We start from the raw sequence: 18,998 nt of genomic DNA on the forward strand, positions 1-18,998 counted from the left end.
CTCCGACGGGATGGACATCCTGGTGTAAACCGGCCTGATAATCTTCTAGTGTGTCCTTATAGTCTAAAGTACACAGGTTTGAAACTTGGGTGCAGAAGATAAAAGACAACCATTAAATACTCCGGTATAGAAAAACATTTCCTTTTGCATCTTGGCCTCGCAGACGGAAGTTTCGTCGAAGAAGATGTAAAATCATTATGTACAATTCAAAAATTTTGTCATAATTTTGTGACATTACAAGTTTTACTAAATAAAAAACCTTTCACATACCACTGGCATACAAAACAATAATAAAGACTATAAATAGACAATAGACATTAGACAATTCTTTATACATAAGGCACAGTTATTAGTGGTGCGTGTGTTTTCCCTCACAGCTGCCTCTCCTCGAACAGTATCTGAGCGTACACCGTGCCGGTGCACGACGCCTTGGTCTCCGGGATCGGCTTCACCAGCTCCAGCTCTGCGTAGGTCAGACTCTCCTCCGCTATCTTCGGCTGGAGGATTTTGGGAGAGGGAGGAGCAAGAGGGGGGGGAAGGAAAGGAGATGTGTAAGAAATAAAATGAGTTATATGCTTATCTGTAACACTGAACTGAACCATGCATGTCTGAATAAAGAATCCACGGAAGAACCTTTGCTCATTCATTTTGACCCACAAGGGTGAAGCTTATTTTTCCCCTACAGATGATAGTGATGGAGGAGAGGGAGGATGGACAATGACGTTCAGGTTAGGGTAGTTAATGAAGTCAAACAGTTTGCCTCTAGCTGACGTTTGGGGCCGCAAAGTGTTTAGAGCTGCTTTAACTTTTATACGGTCCACACATTGCAATGACAGACAATTACAAAATTCAAAGTTGGATTGTGTGATATTTTCAGGTAGATTTGGGTAGGGCTGGGCGATATGGTTGAAATCAATATCATGATAATCATAAGGATTTTTCTCAATATCAATATATATCACAATATGGTTCATGTGTGCAAAATCACGTTAAATAATCAAATTAATGTTCATGTCATTGAACCGAATGGTAATGGTAGGTGTGATGTCAAACAAAACAGAAATATTCAAATAATATTCCTACCATACCTCATTTTATGAGAGTATTTAAGTAAAATTTGCTTGTCATCATCAAATTAGACAGCAGAAATGTGTGTCACGATATTAAAATATCTTCATATCATCACGATATGATTCCACTGAAAGACAATAAACGATAATATTGAATTATCGCCCAGCCCTAGATCTGGGTATAGACATTGTTGACACGTTATGGCAATGCCCCAGAGAGCGTCCTCTACCGTAACTGTGAAAACGTGTTTTTCATAATATGGGACCTTTAATATAGTGATGCGGCTTGCTACAATGTGAAATACCGTAAAGCAGTGATTCTCAACCTTTTTCATATCAAGGACCCCTAATTTAGTCCACATTAGGGCCACGGACCCCCATTTGATGAGATTTTGTCTCTTGGACCCAAATCTGAGAATATTTTTATTGTTAGATATGATTTTGTCCAGAATTCCATGACTATCTGTATTGTAGGTAGAGAGATAACAGAGAAACTATGATCAAAATAGTCATTCTTCTAAATATAATGGTGAAGTTTAACGATTCATCAATTTGCTGGGGATCCCTGGAACCCCCTCAAGGACTCCTGATGGTCCCCAGACCCCACGTTGAGAACCACTGCCGTAAAGAATTCCTTGCCAGGTATTATGAGTTTTATACAACAGTTACCAATGTATATGTGCTGTCTGTTTTCTCCAATATAGAGAAAACGACAATGATTACTAACTAGATTCTTGGTTACCACAACCGTTGCCATAACAACCCATAAAGCACAGTTAAGCCATGCTTTATGCAAATTATGAACAGGTCAGATCATCTCTTTGACCAATCAGATTTCTAAGCTGAATGTAGTCATTCTATAATAGGGAATGATCCAGGGAAGACGGCATGGATGCTACTCACCAAAACCACTTTCCTTGGCTGTGGCTTTAAAAGTTTCGGCTTCCGCATTTTGTCTCCAATGGGAGCTGCAGGGACAGAATGAAAGTCAGTGGCTTCACAGAGAGCAAAGGGGGGGGGGGGGGCAAACATATTTGTGTGTAAACCACAAACACAACAGACCCTCCCCTATACACAATGTTTACATGATTTAGTGCTGAGTATCATTAGACATTTTTCAACACCCAGACTGGTTCTGATGCATCAAATTCAATACACAGAGACAGAGCGAGATCTCTTTTGGAGTGGAGTTCTGGGAAAAACACTAAAACCCTGCAACAACTACAGGGAACTACCCCACTACCACAAGGTGTTATGGGTATGTTGTGGGGATGGGCATGTTGACATCTGACAGCCAGCAGTTCCTCATGCTTGGAACGCCTAGCGGAACAAACTGAAGTCTGGACTGATGCTCTTATTCAGCTGTTTCTGCATGTGTTCCTAACTGGTATGAACACCACAGAAGAAGAGACAGACAAGTCCATCATGCTGAGATAAAGTTACAGAGACTGGAATCAGATTTGTTTTGACTCCCCCACCCCCCAGAATCTCTAACCCGGCAGGATGACAGTCTAAAAAAAAAAAAACTCCAATAAAAGAGCTACTTGTGAGTCATCTGACTTTTGTTTACAAGCTCTGGTTCACTTGCAATCGGTTAGTGTGAATCTAAACAAACCAAATACAAAAATGCAACAAAGTCAACTTTTCCATCATGGTTAAGACCAAAGAAAACAAACTGTAGATGCCATCGCACTGTGATAGTTTGTGTGTTTACCTTTGGCTGGTATCTCTGGTGGTATCTCCTCTCGGTACTCTTTGCTCCTTTTCTTCCTGTACCTCCTCTCCTTCTTAGGCAGAGCAGGAGACACGCTGATCACACTGGTGACGGTCTCTCCTGAGCTGCAGTGAAACCAGTTTACCAGCAGATTAGTACAGTTATTTTGTGTCTTTATTTTCCTTTTTCAGTGTTTCTATGTAATGTTTTTAATAAGGTATTGTCAAGTAAAGTTGTAAAGTGTCATTCTAAAAGCTCACCTGTTCTGTGGGCTTTTGACCAAGTGGTAATTATCTGCAGAGATACAACAAGTTAGGAACAGAAGTGGTGTGCAGAGGTGTGACCAAGTCAACTTTGCTCAAGTCCCAAGTCAGTTTCAAGTCTTGAGGCACAAGTCTCAAGTCCAAGTCAAGTCCATGTCATTAATGTCAAGTCTCAAGTCTAAATGTAGAACAGCAAGTCAAGTCAGAACAAATCAAGAGTCCAGTATCAATTTAATATCTTAAAGAAAACTAAATATCTAGGACTTTTCAATGCAATATGGTTTAAATAGGATAAAAACTTGGTAAGAGCATCATGAGTTTGATTTCTATAATCTGTTTCAACTTCAGTAAATTAAATCATTCCATACAAATTCAGAAAACAGAATTTAAATTCAGTCGTCTGCTGGAACAAATCTCATCACTTTCAATCTGAGTCATTTACACAAACACAAGATCTCAAGTCAAGACTTTAGAAACCTTTTCAAGTCCCAAGTCACCAGAACCCAAGTCAAGTCTCAAGTCTTCTCTTCATGCATCGAGTCAAGTCTCAAGCAATTAAAACTGTGACTCAAGTCGCGAGAAATGATAATTTAGTCCAGTGAAATGCAAACTTCTCATTTCTTACTCCAAACAAACTTAACCTAGTGGCACAGAAATAGCAAAACAGTGAAGTCTGTACTGTAGTTAACATTCTCTCTTGTTAGGAAACATGACAGTGTTTAGGTTGGAAGAGACGGGTGGAGGCATAGAGAAAAAGATGGACGAGTCATTTAGTCTCATATTCAGCCTTCAAATCTTATTTTTTTTTAACGCAAGAGAAACCTTCTGCCAGTGAGGAGAGATAACTCCACTTGTCTCCAATGCAGCTTCACTTATTTCAGGAGTTTTCTAGAAATGAGAGTCAGTCTGTTGAAACCAGTCAGAATAAGGCAGAAAATGACACTTGATTCTACTAAATTCTGTTGATTTGCATTGGAAACAAGTAAAATTATCTAACCCTATTGGCAGATTTTGTCACTTATTTTAAGAAAAATTCAGATTTCAGGACTCAATAATAGACTAAATGACTTGTTGGGACAGGCAGAGACACACAGGAAGACCCAGATTGACAAAGGTCAGAGGTCAGAGGTCATGGAGAGTGATCCTGATGGTGCTGCTGACCTTTTAATCTCTGCTTCCTCTGTATGTACTGGCAGGTCACCGTCACCGTGAACATACACATGCACAGCAGGCCCACCGAGCAGATCAGCACCGCGCACAGGTACACATCTGAAACACACACACACACACACACACACACACACACACACACACATTAGTCTGACAGCACATTGGCCTTAAGTGCATTGCTTTACTCTATACAGAAATAGGAGGAAAAAAACGTTTCCAAGAACATGTTTTGCCTCGCTATTTATGGTACTGTAGTATATTCTTTGGGTTGGGCTATTTTTGCCCGCCAAGGACGAGACAGTCCCAGCACACCACAAACACACACACACACACACACACACACACACACACACACACACACACACACACACACACACACACATACATACGCACACCAAAAATATGACACCTTTACCTTCAAACAAGCTCCACAGACTTTCTTTGGCCTTGGTGGCTGGTAGGACATGAACTGCAGAGAGAGAGACAAAGAGAGAGACAGAGATAAAGAGAGAGAGAGAGACAGAGAGAGAGAAGAGAAACATGTAAAGTCCATAGTCATCACTGTGGCTTCCCTGCCGCCTGATTACACACTGCCTAGAGTTTAAATAAAGCTAATTGTAGGAAGACAACGAGCCGAGGTTTGCCTCCTCCCTGCCTGATGCTCTTCCTGCATCAGTCAGTTCGGACCGCAGTGTGTTCAACCTTAACCTTTATTGGAGAAGAAGGATAAATAGCTAATTAACAATTATTGTAAAAGGTTGGGTAAAAGATTTATGTTTCACCTTCAGCTTTCACCCAACATCCACTCTTCACTCACTGAACTACCTTACTGTATATTTTCCTTAACAAATTGTTGTGTTGGAACAACCTGGACAAACTGGACTGACCTTTTTTCCCCTTACATGTTACATCGGATCAGATGTTTTCTAGTCAGTGTGAACAGGAAAAAGCTGCATGGAGTCCCAGTTTTTCAATTTTGATCTGGATCGCATGGCTATGTGCTACAAAACCAGATCCTGAGGCATGCAACCTACATGCGACTTGTATCTGAATGCTGAAATTGGAATTTGTCAGCGTTGCCATGAATAGATCTTACATCATTCACCAGAGACAAATGTCATAATTTTGGCAGCTTGGCTGAGCAGAGTTAGCATGAAGTACAACGAGACACAACAATGGAAAGAAAGACAAATAGTCCACTTGACTGGTATTTGAGGAGACGCTTCACTTCAGTCAAAATTTGAAGGCAGAAACTGTAACTGAAATGTGTTTGGAAACAAGCAGAAGCGTGGGTACAAAAACAGATGTGAGTCTTTTGTTACTGTTTCTTTCCGCACGCCTCTTTTCAACTTCACTGTTACCAACCATTTACCAGTTACCAACCATGTTCACCATTACCAACTGAAACCAAATTAATTCCAGATATAAAATCTTTTACAACAAAGTGCTGGCTAAAAGCAAACCAGAGCTGTACTAATTTTTAGCTAATTGTACTCTAAATTACTATTGGTGTATGGTGTATGTGTATTGGTGTACTGTGGTATGTGTATTTTATTGTATTTCCATATCTGTAGTGTATTGTGGTTTTATGATACTGAAAGCTGTATATTTTAATTACACTGTACATGTAAAAGCCCAACTAGGCACAAGAGTTGAAAATTAGCAATAGCTATAAACTCTCTGTGCAGCACATCAGTTTCATGCTCTGTATTGGAACTATGTTAAATTGCATCGTCCCTATCAAATAAAATTCAAATAAAATAAACTGTCAGTTCATATTGGTATCAGATACAGGTATTCACATAAAAATAAACAGTGGGGAAAGGTCTTCCAAGTTGGCCCAGAGATAAATAAAAAAATAAACAGATAGGAAGTACCTTGAATGCAAAATGAAAGTTTATTACTGTAATGCTCTATATAGGCGCACAAATGAACCAAATCATGGAGCATTCATACATTTACTTTTTGCAGTCAAGGTACTTCCTATCTGTTTATTTTTTTATTTATCCTCTCTCTTAATTTTTGGATTTATCAGATGTGGGTTTACATCCTACAAAACATACAGTATGAACAGCCATCCAAACAAATCAGATGTGAGCAGCAATTAGGAATTGAGCATGAAGTCCTGTGGTGTGACTGCAGCCTGAGTCTATGTAATGAGAACTCCAGCCATGTGTTGTATCCAGAACGGTTGGGAAAATATGTTTCCCATACTCACCCTGAACTCTCCCCTCCACCCCGCCTCACCACACACACACACACACACACACATAAACACACACACACACACACGCTCTCACTCCTCCACCCCATCTGACCACACCAGTCTTAACACTGCTGTGCTCTTGCTGAGCTGCTGGTAGTGACACCCACCAGGCGTCTTGAAATACCCCAAACCGCCAGCAGCTGACGACGGGCAGGCGAGCCTCACCGGCTGGAGGCTTTCCCACAGAGAGACAGACAGAGAGACAGACAGAGAGACAGACAGACAGAGAGAGTATCCTCTGCTACTGTGCCACGGTGTGGTATGCCAGCTGCACTGCCGAGAACCGGAAGGACTTGGTCCGGGTGGTAAAAACGGCACAGAAGATTGTGGGAACTGCGCTCCCAAACTTGGACACAGTGTATGCTAGCCGTCTACACAAGAAGACTGGCAACATCAGTAAGGACCCAACCCACCCAGGTCACAGTCTGTTTGTCCTCTTGCCACCGGGGAAGAGATACAGAGCCATCAAAGCAACAAACAGACTGAAGAACAGCTTTTTCCCCAGAGCTGTAGCCTCCTTCACCGCCCCCACCCCCCAACTGCTGCTAATGCACTCCAACACTTTATTACATACTTCTAACTTGTTGTGCAATACCTTTTTATTATCTTGTTTATATCTTGTTATCTTGTTTTTATCTTGTTCTCTATTGCTGCTGGTCACTGAGAGTTACCAAACATTATTTCGTTGTATGTGCCTACAATGACAATAAAGTGTCTTAAAGTGTCTTAACAGACAGACAGACAGACAGACAGACAGACAGACAGACAGACAGACAGACAGACAGACAGAGAGAGAGACAGACACAGACAGACAGAGAGAGAGACAGACACACAGACAGACAGAGAGAGACAGACACACAGACAGACAGACAGAGAGAGACAGACAGACAGAGAGAGAGACAGACACACAGACAGACAGAGAGAGAGACAGACAGACAGACACACAGACAGGCTGTGCTGACGACTGGCACACTGGCCCAAAGCTTCACATCACCCAGTTACTAACTTTATCTACAGCGGGAACCATGACAGACGTCTCCCTTCCTGCATTTATCCTGCTGCAGACAAGTATTTCTTGACTGTTATTCAACCAAACATCTATATTTAACATAAGACTCTAATGTGTCTCAGCCAACCAGCTACCAGGTCATTACATGTAACTTCTGATGGCTGAAGAAAGAGCAAAACATGATTTTTTCCCCACCACTTCTTCTTGGGAAAATGGAGCCACAGAGCACCAGTAGTTTAGCAAGAATGCGTGAAAAATTGGGACGCCTACAATGGCTGCATCCACACAATATTGCACAGCCTACTGATTATACAGTAAGGACTCAGTAATATAATGACTCGTTAAGATGGAGATTTTTTGCAGTGTATATTGTAACACAAAACTCTTTTGTCTCTCAACCAACTAGTAACTAGATCATTCCCTCCAATTTCTGATGGCTGACAAAAGAGCAAAACTTGATTACATTTTTTTTTTTATTCTCTTGGGGATCAAGCAAAAGTGCAGCATTATTTTTGGAAGCATGGACTAAAAAGCAGGATTTTCTAACGGCAAAAGCAGCACAACTGAATACATCTTCATATAAAAGCGTGGATGCACACTGATAGATATGGAACCAATTAAACGCTGGAGATGCTCTCCCCACCACAGTTTTTAAGACTGGGCCGGTTTGAGAAAGCCGCTGAGGAAAAACTGAGATTAGATTTAAAACCAAGCCCATAAATTAGCGTAGAGCAGCCTGGCTCTGGACAAATCTGTTCAGAAATCATGTAAATGTATGTGGAATAGGTTGTTTTCAGCAAAGTCTGCACATTTTGAAAAATAAGAGCTAAATGCTGTCAGCTAAATGCTTAAAATGAATGAAAACAGCAAATTGAAAAAATAAACTTTACTTTCACCTTCCCACTTGATGCATATTATCTCTGCCAGACTAGTTACTATATATCTCCGTTTTTGGGTTATAAACTTGTTATTTGCATGTTGTTTCTCTAGTTGAGCAGATTTGGCTGCTGTTTTATTGCTTACTACTTATTTTGCCCAATTCCTGTTCTATTTCTTTCCCTGCTCTCCTTTACTTTCATGTCTGTCAACCACAGCAGATGTATAGGCTACTTTCCACTGAGTTCCATTAACCCTCCACTTTATTGGATATTGGCTCTCAAGCACCAACCTCACTGCTACACCAGGGTTTGGGAGAGCTTTTATACAAGGTGATTGACATTTTCACCTCGTTTCAATGGTTTTCTTTTCTTTTCCAGACTGTTTCTTGAGAGGTTTTTCTGTCTGGATCCCAGCCAGCAGGCTCTTCTCTCTGGGGAAGTTACCTTGGGAGTCGCTCCCAGTCTGAAACCACCAACCTACACTGCCCATATGTGACCTACATTCTGCTGTTTGGAAACACTGGCTTTAATCTTTTTTTTTTTTTTAGACTTTTTTAGATTTGGCCTCAGGCTATTTTCGCTCCAGGATTTTTGCCAAATATTTACTTTATGAATATGAGGGGGAGGCAATATAGGTTTGCAGGTTTAAAGTTGCCCTGGGCAAGATTTTCATGTAGAAATCTTATCAGCCTAAATCACAAAGTGAGGCTGCAACAGAGAAGAACGTCCATTCTGCCTGACTTGCTGCTGTCACTTGATTATCAATTATTTCAATTATCAGAAAAAAGAAGATGACTATGGATAACCTCAATCAATCTCAAAGACCTCAAGGCAGACAGCGATCAGTACAGTAAAGGGTCTGCTTGGATTATTTTGTATCTGCAGACTAATACAGACAAAGACTTGCTATCCAAGTAAGAGATCAACCATAAATCTTACTCAACTTGGTTCTCAACCTGCGGGTGGGGACCCCCCAGGGGTTTGCAAGATCATTTTGGAGGGCTGTGAGATGATTTATAGGATAGGAAAAAAGCATATTTCTACTATACAAATGTATTATCATGTCTATTTTGGGATTCTTTTCAATTTTTTCTTTTTTTTCTTGTGAAATACTGAATAGTTGTCCGCCTCTTGGCTGCCTCTGATAATGAATCAAATGAAATGACCTGAAAAAGAAGGAAAAATCATTCTTTCATTGAACCTTTGTGAAGGGGGTCGTGAGTAGACATCGCTTTGTTTTACAGGTTCACAAGCCAAAAAGGTTGAGAACCCCTGCTTTAGAGAAAGAAGTGTCTGAATGACAGCATACGCAACATCATCTAGTACTTTTGTGGCACAAAAGAACACAAAAGAAACATCACAGATTTGTTGTTGATTTACCTAGCGTTACCTGGCCTAGCTAGCTAGCTAGTAAGATTGGTAACTAAGTCCGAGGAATTAGCATGACTAGAAGGTTACTTCCTTAATCTTTGACCACAGTTGATATGTTTCTTAACCCTAATCAGGTAATACTTTATTTTAAAGATTGTGACAGCTATAAAATTGTCTGTCATGTCATAAAATTGTCATAAAATTGCGTATATTGACTCTTATAGTCTTGTTTTCTTGTTTTGTGTTAATGAAAGTTCACCAGCAGGCCTCTGTAACAACAAAGTGGAGGTCAGTGGTCTTCCAACATGGCGTCCGGTCTGCTTGCTGTGGTATTTATAACACTTCTGCACAGGGCCTATTGCAGCTTTAAGCTTAGAGTCTTTAGCCTGGCTGCAGTATAGACACAGTTTCAGCTTATATCATAAAACTTTCTCCCGCATCACCATTGGTTCACAGGGGATTTAAGGACGATTTGATTTTAATCTAAAGCACCATCCATCGTTGACAGCGAATTATCCACAGCATGAATCTCCAAGGCTAAGAGAGGCTTGTTTCATCTGGTGTTTTCCCCTCACTTTCTGTGTAGACCTTTCAGCAGCCTGTCAGTGGGGCAGCTGCACATGTTGGAATAATCAGAAGCGGGATAAATCTGCCGCACTGTACGCCATAAAACTGTCTTTATCCTCATCTAGAAAATGTCATCCTTTTACAGCGAGGTTTGAATGGCTGAAGACGCTCAAACAAACCGCTTCTTGTTCGTCGGGGGTCACACAGTCGCATTCAAATGTTCCCGGACTGGTGCCTCCTCTTTTTTTTTGTGCCCCAACAAACTCGATACTGTAAACATCACTATCGGGATGTCAGCTGGAGCGAATAATGATCCTCTGTGTCTTCAGCCGGTCAGCGATCTGCATCCATTTAATCTATTCTACTATAAAAGACTGGAGGGGAACACAAGTGCATAGCGACGTTGTGTGTCATAACAAAGCTTTGAATAATCCACATCCTTTCTCCTAACAATTTGCATCTTTCTATACTGTAACACTTGTTTACTGTGTTTCTATTATGGCCATCTACATAGACCTTTTTCTTTCGCTTCTTATTCTTCTCTTCTTTTTTATGCCACTTCTATTTAGCTCGGCTTTAACAGAGAGGAAAGTCTTTCTGCCCTCTAAACTGATGTTTGCAGCCCTAAGAACCATCACATTTCTCTATTTTACACTTTAACTTGTAGCCCTGCCAGCAGACTACCCAGAGTTCCTTGTTGTTTCTATACTTAAACCCACGCCACATCCTTTTGCCGCCAACGTACCTCTTAAAAACTCTCTCCTCAAACTCCCGACTGCCCACATATGTTATAGAAATACCTAAAAAAAAAAAAGAAGAAGCTGTCTTTTGTTTACGCCAAGTAGAAGATGTGAAAAAACCCATTGACCTTTTTAGATGTGTTTGTTATAGCAGTAGTAAGTAGAGGAGTGGCGAGTGTGTGTGTGTGTGTGTGTGTGTGTGTGTGCGTGTGCGTATGTGTGTGTGATGTGGAAACACCTGGTCACCTAATGTTAACTGACCACAGGAATTCCATTAGTTCTACGTCACACACACACACACACACACATATATGCACGCACGCTCAGTCGTCTGGTGTTTCTCAGCTGAAGCGGGACCAGAGCGGGTCCCAGAGGGTCTTTTCCCTCAGATGTGTAGCTGATGTGTATCATAGTGAGCTGTCATCCGTTAAGTTTGGATACTGGGGAGAAATACCAGCACCTGGTGGTCCACTGGGCAGAAATAGTCCAGTTTTCCTGTGGAGTTAAAGCTCTGGCCTGTCCAGTACTATTACCCAGAATCTGGATAGTTTATGCCAGAGTGTTACTTGTAAATATAATTCATAACTCAATTGATTAACTAAATTAACTAACTAAATTGATTCTTGGATTTCAGGAATCAAGTTGGATTTTGGGTTCAAAACTTTCAAAACTCGCTGAGATTCTGATCATTCGGTTTGGAATTTGGATTGGGAAATCCAATCTCACCTTTAATCAATCTTAAATCTTGTTTTTGCATTTTTCAAAACTCAAAGACAGAGCTTAGGAAAATTTTGATGTCAGAAATCAAGATAATCTTGATCCCACTGGAAGGCTGGATCCAGGGTGGATTTAAAGACATGAGGAGCATAACTTATAACCAAGAAATTGGGCTGTAACTAGAGAAGTTGTAAGGAAAATACAGCCTATATATCTATAGATAGATCTATAGATTACAATAGTATACATCTTGAATATAGATTATAATAGTGTTTAATTAATTTTATATTTTCAGTGAACAAAACCTTAAAAATTTCAATCAGATTTGACAATACAAGCAGAAAGCTAGGTCTGCAAATCGTAATTACATCAAAATTGCGATACTGACTAGTGCAGTCTACAAGCTGCAAGAGGCTGCAAAGTTTTGCTTGGAGGGAGATGAGTTTCTGACAACCTGCTACACAAGAGAGCTGCTCTGGTGTTTACACATCTCAAATTCAAGATACAAACAGAACAAATGTACCTTTAGGTCACCTCACCCCCGATAATTGCGTAATGTTAGAAATAATGTAGATGTAACTATCTCTCAATATATTGCAATTCATATAACAATTGCAGCATTCAGCAGAAAACGTTGCAGTAGGCCTTTGTATTAATATCTTGCAGCCCGGTGCCACAAAACCACAATGGACGGGTGCTTCCTTGGATGAAAATAGCTCTCCACATCCTCGACCGCAGAAGGTTAAGAGCCAGACCGCCCGCTCACCTCGTCACTACAGACAAACATCCGACGTCTACCTTCCTCAGCACAACTATCTCTTGTGCTCCTTTTCTGCTGAGTCTCCCTGGACTCTCTTGTCTGTTCTACTTTCGGGAGGGAAACTCCTCGCCGGGGCCAAAGTCAACAGAGCGGCGCTCGGCGGGGACGGCGTGTCTGCCGGGCCCAGACTTGGCCGTGTGGACGCAGCCGAAAGTCGCAGCCGGCAGGAACGCTTCCATGGAAAATGTGGTGAGCAACGTCTCAAGTGTTGTTCAAAGAGGAGAGGAAGACTACAGTGATGAGGCTGGATGAGATGAATTGTCCTCGGATTGTTGTGGAGATGAAATATTGTCATTGTTTGGATAAACCACTCTTTAAAGTAATAATCTGCAATATTTTAATAATAAATTGATAAATAAATGTCAATTTCGCAAATCGCTCCAACACAACAGTGATTCAACCTATATCCAGTTGATGAAAGCTTTTCCATTGTCTGTTCCAAACAGCCGGTGAAAGAAAAGAGAAACTCAAACTGCATCAACAGAAAATCCAAGCTCCGCCCACACTGTTTGATTGACAGGTCATCTCCGGGAAGTGCAGAGCAAAAACACCACAGTGATGAGCGTTCAGCACCGAAGATGGGAAAAAAATCAGAAATCAACCACTTTCAACCACTTTAATTCTCAGCCCTGTTGGTCGATATGAGATTTATATGCAAAATGTGTCACTGCTGAATGTGTCATGATTGGGGGAAAAAAACACTCTGCTTTTAAAATTTGCTTCTGGTTTTATGAAAATGAAAAGTTTTCTTTGCAGTATTTGGTGGCAGTGGATGTGTCATCCATTCCACAGTGTGAACGGCTCATGTGCCGCAGCATCAAAACCACACACTCTCTCTCTCTGCTCTCCCTCCAACATCATCTACTCTGTCAAAGCCGCAACTTATTGCGATGGAGGATCCTTTTATCTCGGGGCTTGTTCCTAACCAATGACATTTCCCCTCCCAAATGAAAAGCAGGACGCTCCTCTTGCTCAGTGAACTGACTCCACTCCGTCTTCAGCCAGATGAATTAGGTCATCCAGTTGTGGTTTGAGAAACTGCGACTACTGGAGACGCACTCCTGCTCCCCTATGACAAATAGTTTTTTCTGCTATCTCTGGTCTGCTATTATCACAATTAAGTTTTACTTCTACCAGTGTTGTGGGCTCAGGCTCAGTTTAGGCTTTTTTTTTTTTAGGTCTGACTGATATGTCTATAATTCATATCATACCATATTCCCCCCTTCCTTAGTGTGTCTGCCATCTATGGTATACTATAATCATCACTTAAAGGTCCCATTTTCTCCACTGTCCAGTGATTTATTTTGTGTCTTGAGGTCCATTCAAAGCTGTGTGTGTGGTGTCATGAACCAAAAACACTCTCAATCACCAGTATTGTATGAATATCTGTAACCAGTGCTGTCGTATTTCAGTCTGTTCTGACGTCTCCGTCTTGTCTTGATCTTGGCCACTGTTGGATTTTGACTTGATGTTTTTTTCTTCTTCTGCCTAACAAAAACATTTCAAAGATAAATTTCCTCTCCACCTGGTCCACCTTTTGTTTATTTTCTCCTAAGTACTACAAACTATTTAAAGGATTACACCTGTGAGAAAGATATTCATCAAAATCCTCTTCATTGATTAGTTGGATGTTGAAGAGTATATTCCAGAGGTCCTGCTGATAGATCTACATCTCTGTTCATCCTTAAAGGTCCCATCTGGTGTAAAGCAGGACTCCCCTTGCCTCTGTGATGATAAAGGAGTTGGATGGTCTATCTAAACATGGTGAAAGTATCAAAACGCACGGTCGCCAACTAAATCCACACAATCCATATTAGAAAAGCGAGCCTCTAAACGAGCCGTTTGGACTTCCGTAACTTTGTGGCGTCACAAAGGTTCGCTCATTATCATTTCTGTAAGAAATAATAGACTAACAAAGTGTTTTTTTCTAAGCGGTTGAGTGGTTGTCATTGTTTATTACCGGAGAGTTTTCCCTACCTGTAGCTGCCGGGCCGTGAGACGCCGCGTCTCACGTTTCACTCTTGAAACGGTTAGCCAATCGGAACAGAGGGGTCGTTAATATTAATGAGCCTTAAAGACACAGCAACAGGAACAGCCTGTTCTTGGTAAGGCTCAGAGAGATGCTGGAAAATGAACGTGTAGAAATGGATTGAGAGTGTTTTTGGTTCATGACACCACACACACAGCTTTGAATGGACCTCAAGACACAAAATAAAACACTGGAAAGTGGAGAATATGGACCTTTAAGAAACTCCTTGACCATTATTTTTACATTTGGAAAGACATGTACACTGTTTCTTGCGTATTTTGGTCTTGAATAAGATTTGCTCTCAGTCTCGACTTGGTCTCAACCCCCTTTGGACCTGATCTTGACTACAGTCCTGTCTGTCAGCAACACCCTGCTTCACATTCATTCAGTTGTGTACGTTCTCAGCAGATTGTCCCAGGATAAGTAAAGGTAAAAGAAATCAAATGAAGCAGCTCAGCCCCTCACCTCTGAGCTCGGTGGCGGCGGTGCAGTTGGTGGAAGCCTTCCAGCGGTCCTGGTTCTTTTTAAACTCCTGCACCCGGCACATGTAGAGCCCCCGGTCGCCCTCCGACACGTTCAGGATCAGCAGGTCGAAGATCTTCCCCTGCTTCACCACCGTCAGCTTCAGCTTGGGCCATGCGAAGCTCTTGGTGTAGTTGCCGTAGAAACGGGCCTTCCTCATGTTGACGCGGGCGATGAGGAGCTCGTCCTCGGGCCGGTCGGTGCCCGCCGGCAGGAAGGTCCATTTCACCACCGGCAGGGCGCTGTTGCGGCGGCGCTGGGACACGACGCAGGACAGCGTGACATTCTGACCCTCCTGGGCCACCGTGAAGGGGGAGGGGGTGATGGTGACGTTGATGGCCAAACACAAATCTGAAGAAGAAGAAGCAAGGTTTAGACAACGTTAGGTGTTTAGAGTTTGCTCATACACTGCAAAAAATCTCCATCTTAACAAGTAAATTAGTCTATTATTGAATCCTAAAATCACAATTTTCTTAAAATAAGTGAGAAAATGTGCCAAGAAGGAGAGATGATTTCACTTGTTTCCAATGCAAATCAACTTGTTTCAAGAATTTAGTAAAAAGTAAAAAAGTGTAATTTTCTTGATAGTAGTGCAGTGATCTGCCTTATTCTGACTTGTTTCAAGATACTGACACTCATTTCTAGCAAATTCAAAAAACAAGTGAAACTGAATAGGAAACGTGAAGTTATTTGACCCCATTGGCAGAATTTTTCTCTTGTTTTAAGAAAAATAAGATTTGAAGACTGAATATAAGACTGAATGACTTGTTAAGATGTACAGTGTATTGGAGGTGTTTTAAGGTGTTTTGGTATGCAGAAAGGTTCTGCAATGGATATTAAGATTTATCCCAATGGCTAAGTTCACACTGCAGGACTTAATGCTTACTTGTGAATTGCTCATGCACATTTTTTTTGGATTGCTGTTCATATCTATTATTATCTATTATATGAACTGACAGCGATGTTGAAAAGACGCAGAGTTACAATAAAAGACGCCACATCTGTTTTTTTACCTACACAATTTTAAATGGATTTTAGTTTTTGTCAGTTTTAGTCAAGTTTTAACTGATTGAGGAAATACCAATCAAGTCAGCTGTTTGGGTTTCTTTCCATAGATGTTTATTGTTTGTTTCCATTGTCTCTAACTCTGCTTAACCAAGCTGCCATAGCACCCAAATTATGACAATTGTCTCAGGTCAATGACACAAGATTTACAGTGCTGACAGATTCTGATTTGAATGTTCAAATACAAGTCACATGTAGGCAGGGGCGTAGCTAGGATTTTCCACTACTGTGTCATCCCCACACCGCCGTTATTCCATCTATGACAAACATCAGTGTCTACTCATCTGCAGTTCAAACACACCTCCACACCTTCATTTTCTGATCAATTATCAGACACATCCCTAATTGAAATCATAGGTTTTGGGCGCTACCTTTAGGTAATTGGATGTCATAACCAAACTTTCACCTGTAGTCCCTTATTCAAAATCTGTCATTGTTTTTAAGGCTGCACTGGAAAAACAGAGCCAAAATTTATTCCTGCTTCCTACTTTTTAACACAATAAAATTTGCTGTTTTTATTGTTTGGCACACACTAAAAATGTGGCTTTTGGCCCCTTTGGATGTAATTGTACAGAATTTAATGGGACCATTCCAAATAAAGGTTGAGATGTGACAGTTTTTTAGATTTCAACCAAACCCTGTTTTAAAACCAGAGCAGTGTGAAATGACACACTTTAGGACCACAAAAGGCACTCTAGACACTATAGAGGCTCTCTCTGTCAGCTTGGGGCCCTGGGTATTCGGTACCCCTATTCCCCCAACTACTGCACCCCAGCATGTAGGTCTCATGCCTCGAGATCCAGATCGGAATTTAAAAAGAAATTGACTCCATGCAGCTTTTTGCTCTTCACACTGAGTAGAAAACAATAGATTTATGTCAGATGTGAGGGAAAAACTCTGAATTGACACTCTGTAAGCTGCAGTGTAAACGCAGCCCATTTGTCTCGGTGGATGGAGCTGTTTGAGAAAGCCATCAGTGACGGAGCCATGAACATTTAAAAAGGAGGTGAGTCAGGCAGGGTGTTTTCTCTCCAATTTTCCTTAAAATAAGAGGGATGCTCGTGATAATTTGCATTTATAAGGGGGGATGGAAACCCCTTTCATCCCCCTCAAATTGGCCCCCGTAAATCACGCCCAATGGTCTAAAGATAGACACCAGAAATGATTTTGAAAAACATACAAAAAAGTGCAAATATCAGCCATAATCCATATGAGACAGGATTGTGAATTATGACCAAAAAGTGCTATTTTTTTGGTAGATATGTATTTCTAAAACAAGGAAATGTTTCCTCAGCAGTCAAAGAAGAGAAGGCTAGTTCTTTCTGAATATGAGAAACGGATTGAGGAAGTTTTTCCACAATAATAGAACTTTTACTTCCCTTTTATTAGTTGTATAGTGCTTTCCTCCAGTGCTGCAGTGTGAGTAAGACTGATGATGGACACTTCCTTCCTCTCTACCTGTGCGCTAATGCCTGACCGACTGACCTGAATTTTCCTCTTGAAACAACAGTGGAGAACATCGATAATTAGCATCAGAAATGTTGTTTTTTTCCCAGCAGGTGAGGCTGCTACCTCACACATATGAAAGCCTTATGAACTTGCAGAGAGTTTATTGTTGGTCAGGAGTCGTCTTCCCCCTTTCACGCTGACAGCCGTGTTGTTTTTGGCGTGTGACGACATGCGTGGGAGGAACATTGAGGAACAGACTTTATTGCCGCATGTGTTGCATGACAATATATCACACATCTGTTTTTCCGACTTTGGGCCATTTCATAATCCACACTTTTCCACGGCACGTCACACACTCAAGACGCTTTCGGCGCGGCACGCAATTAAAACCACTACCTCTTTCTTCAATGTCTGTCATTTGGTTTTTGCTTGACAGAACAAAACAAAGAAAATATAGTTAAGAGCTGGATAAAGACAGGGTTTGTTTGATTTTTTCGTTGCAAGTTCATGCTGAACTCTAGACAATTATATTTAATAGAGTTCACTAAAAAAACAAAACATGAATTGATGTAGAAGTGAAACTGCAAGCTTTGTTTTTCTTTCAAACACTTAAGGGGAAACCACCAATTTTCAGTTTCTCGTTCCCTTTCATCTCTGCAAAAATGTTCAACTGTGATTAACTTGTTATTTTCTTTCCATCACACCCTGCAATCTCACTTTGGACTATATTTATCTCTGCTTCAACTGGACAATACATATAGAAGAAGAAGAAGAAGAAGAAGTAGAAGTTTTAGTCAACAACTAAAGTGCTATACTATCCAAAAACAAACTTATCTACCAACAATCTTTCTCTCCATCTCCTCACCCATCACCCCAACATCTTCCCTCTGAGACATTTTCTGGAAAGCTTCTTCCAAAGAGAGTAGAAAACACTTTTTCTCCTCCAGATCCTCTTTGGTTTTAAAGCAAAATAAAGTTTTTCTCACCTTCAAACAGTGTGCGAGTCAGGAGAGCGAAGACCACAGAGGAGATCTTCATTTTCCACGGCAGCAGCCTCCATAAACTCCCAGTTAAATGCCTCTGAAGAAACTAAGCCCAGGGTTCCTCCTCCTCCTCCTCCTCCTCTTCTTCTCCTTCTTCTTCTCCTTTTTTTTCCCCCAGCAGTGGAGTGTAATACGAAACATTGGTCGCTCTGTTTCTACTCAGAACCTCCCTCCGCCCCACTGCCCCTCCCCCCCGTGACACTCAGTGAAAACACACATTTGGCAGGCTCACGTGCGCACACACACTCTCTCTCTCACACACACACACACACACACACACACACACACAGATAGAAATACAGACA

The 18,998-nt window shown here is 41.2% G+C and overlaps 1 protein-coding gene across 1 annotated transcript; it reads right to left on the reverse strand.

Moving 5' to 3' along the window:
- Nucleotides 1–300: 300 nt before the first annotated feature.
- Nucleotides 301–18,773, reverse strand: vstm4b (V-set and transmembrane domain containing 4b). The gene is made up of 8 exons (XM_071536077.1): nucleotides 18,637–18,773; nucleotides 15,080–15,487; nucleotides 4,633–4,686; nucleotides 4,209–4,316; nucleotides 3,045–3,078; nucleotides 2,785–2,909; nucleotides 1,974–2,038; nucleotides 301–497 (listed from the first exon to the last, which is right to left on the reverse strand). Exons 1-8 carry the CDS (start codon nucleotides 18,686–18,688, stop codon nucleotides 372–374), a joined length of 972 nt encoding a protein of 323 aa, XP_071392178.1. The 5' UTR covers nucleotides 18,689–18,773; the 3' UTR covers nucleotides 301–371.
- Nucleotides 18,774–18,998: the final 225 nt, after the last annotated feature.

This window comes from Centroberyx affinis, unplaced genomic scaffold (assembly GCF_046629955.1).
Source record: "Centroberyx affinis isolate AG114_WGS23_722 - 3 ecotype Tasmania unplaced genomic scaffold, CSIRO-AGI_Caff_v1 ptg002821l_1, whole genome shotgun sequence".
In the NCBI taxonomy this organism is placed as follows: domain Eukaryota; kingdom Metazoa; phylum Chordata; class Actinopteri; order Beryciformes; family Berycidae; genus Centroberyx; species Centroberyx affinis.